Source organism: Echinops telfairi, unplaced genomic scaffold, assembly GCF_000313985.2.
Source record: "Echinops telfairi isolate 266 unplaced genomic scaffold, ASM31398v2 ScPeMD7_60;HRSCAF=208, whole genome shotgun sequence".
Taxonomy (NCBI): Eukaryota; Metazoa; Chordata; class Mammalia; order Afrosoricida; family Tenrecidae; genus Echinops; species Echinops telfairi.
Genome location: NW_022103958.1, coordinates 3,701,802 through 3,704,967, shown reverse-complemented (window position 1 = coordinate 3,704,967; position 3,166 = coordinate 3,701,802). Strand labels below are relative to the sequence as shown.

Sequence of the window (3,166 nt, the reverse complement as noted above, 5' to 3'; positions counted from 1 at the left end):
CGAGCTGCAGCATGGCGCTCTGGCTGGCGGCGCGCCGCGCGCCGGGCCGCCGCTGCTCATCGAAGGCCAGCGCCTGCACCTCGTCGCGGTTGCGCACCAGCATCACCGACAGGCTCTTGTGCGGGGCCTTGCCCGCCGTGAAGGAGAAGAAGTAGGCGCCCGGGACGCGGCAGCGGAACTGGCCCCGGGCCGCGTCGAAGTCGCCACCGATGTTCACGTACACCTTGTCGAAGGTCACGGCCATCTCCGACGTGCCCTCCAAGGGAGTGGTGCGCGCCGCCGAGAAGGCTGAGCGCAGTTCAGAGGAGCCGGCCGCCGGGCCCAGAGCCCAGGAGGCAGCCGGGCCCAGCAGCACCAGCAGGAGCGGCAGCATGATGCCTGGGAGGCAGAGGAGCTGCAAGAGAAGGGATGAGATCAGACACACACAACCGGCTGCACCCCTGCGCTTTCCCAAATACTTGGACTACATCTGCGGTGCTCAAACTTCAGCCTATGGCACAGTGACTTCGAGGCCTACTGGCTCCTACCCCGAGATCTTTGCTTTAGTAGAGCCCAGGTGGCATAATGGTTAAGCATTGGGCTGTGATCTGCAAGGGCAACAGTTCAAAGCCAGTGGGTGCTCCCCATGAGAAAGATAGGGCTTTTTACTTCTGTAAAGAATTACATTTCAAAAAAAAAAAAAAAAAGAATTACATTTCGGCCCTGCCCTATACAATTCCCATTAGTCCGAACCGACTCAATGGTAGTGAGGTTGGGGTTTTGAAGTCCAGTGGGGCCTGAGAATTTGCATTTCTAGTACTTCCTGGACCAAGGACCACACTTTGAGAACCACTGGATTAGGCCACTCACTCTTCAACCTTTTTTTGGTGGGGTGGGGGGACGGGGCGGGTAAGTACTAGACCCTCAAATAGAAGCTTGCACACATCCACCACGGATAAGAGCAGAAAGGTCTGGTTTGAAGGGACCTACAGTAGCCCTGTCTACTGGGCTCACCCCCTGGGTGCCCAGGGACACAGGAGGTATTTGGGGGGAGGTGGCCATGAGTTTCTCTCAGCCTTCATTTTGTGGCATTTGAGTGTGGCTATTCCAAGGTCTTGGCCTGCCCCTCAGACACTGGCTTACAGTCTTCATGTCCTCTGTGATGACTGCCCTCCAGGTGGGAACAGAATTCACTGCCCCCTGTCCTGGCCTCTGATTCATTCAAGGGTCAGCTCCCACACTGAACCTCTGGCCTCCCTAGAAACCCTTCCTGCCCTGAGCAGGCCAACAGCTGGTCTTTGAGGTAGCGTTCCCCTCCCAGTGCCCCCTCCCCCCCCCTCACCTAATAGAATCAGAGGAGACAAGAAAGCATTTTGTCTCTCTGGTTACAGAGGAGTTGCTGTGAAGGATAAAGCTGGAGCTCAGCCAGTCCAGCAGGGCGCTGGCAAAAAGGTGGTTCCACAGCTTGGTTTCTCGGGTGGAGCAGAGCAGGCAGACAGGCCTGGGCTCTGATGTCCTAATGCCACCACTCAAATTCACTGCTCCCAAGTCGATTTTGACCCATAGCGACCCAAGGTTTCCGAGCCTGTAAATCCTCATGGGCGAAGACAGCCTCATCTTTTCCCTGTGGAGCAGCTGGTAGTTTTGAACTACCAACCTTTCTTTTGGTTAGCAGTCAGATACCTAATCTCACAGTGCCACCAGAGCTGCTCACTCCACCACTTAGATGCGCAGAACCGCCAGTAAGTTCCTTCACTCCTCTGGACCACAGCTTGCTCTGAGTGAATGCGGAGGAGACAGACATGCCTGCCTCACACACTTGCTGTGAGGATGCCCTGAGCGAGCCCGTGTGAACTTGGTGTGTGAACAGCAGTGTTGCCCCGCATGCATATACTTCCAGTCTGGACGGGACATAAGTGATCCAACAAAGTTCACAAAAGAAGGTTAGGGAGTCAGTAACTGTGACCCCTAGGAGCTTGGTGAGAGCACTGTTTAAACCCATGAAACCGCTCTCCCTCCGCTGGTGGCAGCCTTGGTTTCCTAGAAGGGCATAGGCTTTGAGGTTTGACTACCCAAAGGCCCTGAAGTGAAGACAACACAGGAACGGAAGTGAACTGGAGGCAGCCCAGGATGTCAGCTTCCAAAGGGAAGGGGGCCCTGAGAGTGTGCCACTTTGAGTCTCTTAGGGACACGGGCCTGCTGAGATAGGTAGCTGGGTGCAGTGGTGCAGACATGTCCTGTATCACGTCAGCCACCCCACCAGAGGGTAGGTGGTAGCTGGACTCGATCCCATGTTCTATTTGCTTATCTGAGTGGAGAAAGTGTGCCTCTGTACAATTCTCATACTGGAGCCCCCGCTGCACACTCCTAACAGAGATAGGACAGGTTGGCCCAGACCTTTGGTGGCATTAAGGAAGCCATCAGCCAGGCTGAAGAGGGTACCACAAGAGTCCAGTCCTCACCACTAACCTCTTTGGGACCCGTCTGATCTCCCAGCAAATCTCCAAGAGAGGCAGCTCCTTTCCAGACCGCGGAAGGGAGTGCAGTTTGGCCAAACACACCTGCAGTCACCACTGAGGCAAGCCTTGAACCCAGGACTTGGACCCTTCCCCTCTCACACCACACTTCCCTCCTAGACATAGGTATTGCCAACTCACCTGGCCCCTGCTTCAGTCTCCCTTGGGGAAACATCAGTGGAATGAACCAGGGAGACAGAGAAAAAAAAAAAGCAAATGTGCTTTGTCTTCCAGGAGCCCAGGTACAGCGGGACAGAGCCACTCTTTCTGACCCAACAGCTTCCCTAGGGAAGGACCTGCCTGCCCCACCCCCCTGCCAATCTCCACCCAGGTCAGGACACCCCGCTGTCGCCGTGCACCCCGGTACCAAATGTATGCCATGAACCGCAGTTCATGTCCCAGATCCCTGATCGCTACCCTTCCCTGAGCAAGCCCAAGGTGGAAGGGGATCAGGTGGGCGTTATAGCCTGGGGGAAGGAAATGGCTGTTCCCAGCTCTGTCCAGGTGGGGCTCATAAGAGTCATCATCAGAGGAAAAAAACCAAAAAACTGGGACACAGAGGCGGCGGGCACTGGAGAGGGAGAGGGTGCCGACCGAGAGCCCCGGAACCGCCCTCGGAGAGCAAGCCCCTCTCCGCCACCAGCCCCTTCTCACGTCCCCGAGCTCCCATC

At 56.2% G+C, this 3,166-nt stretch overlaps 1 protein-coding gene across 1 annotated transcript in view; it reads right to left on the bottom strand.

Moving 5' to 3' along the window:
- Window positions 1–3,166, bottom strand: part of C1QTNF4 (C1q and TNF related 4) — a 25,431-nt gene that overhangs the window by 828 nt on the left and 21,437 nt on the right. The window contains exon 3 of the mRNA XM_004708440.2: window positions 6–394. Within this exon, the coding sequence (XP_004708497.2) occupies window positions 6–394 (389 nt within the window). The remainder of the gene's footprint in view (window positions 1–5; window positions 395–3,166) is intronic.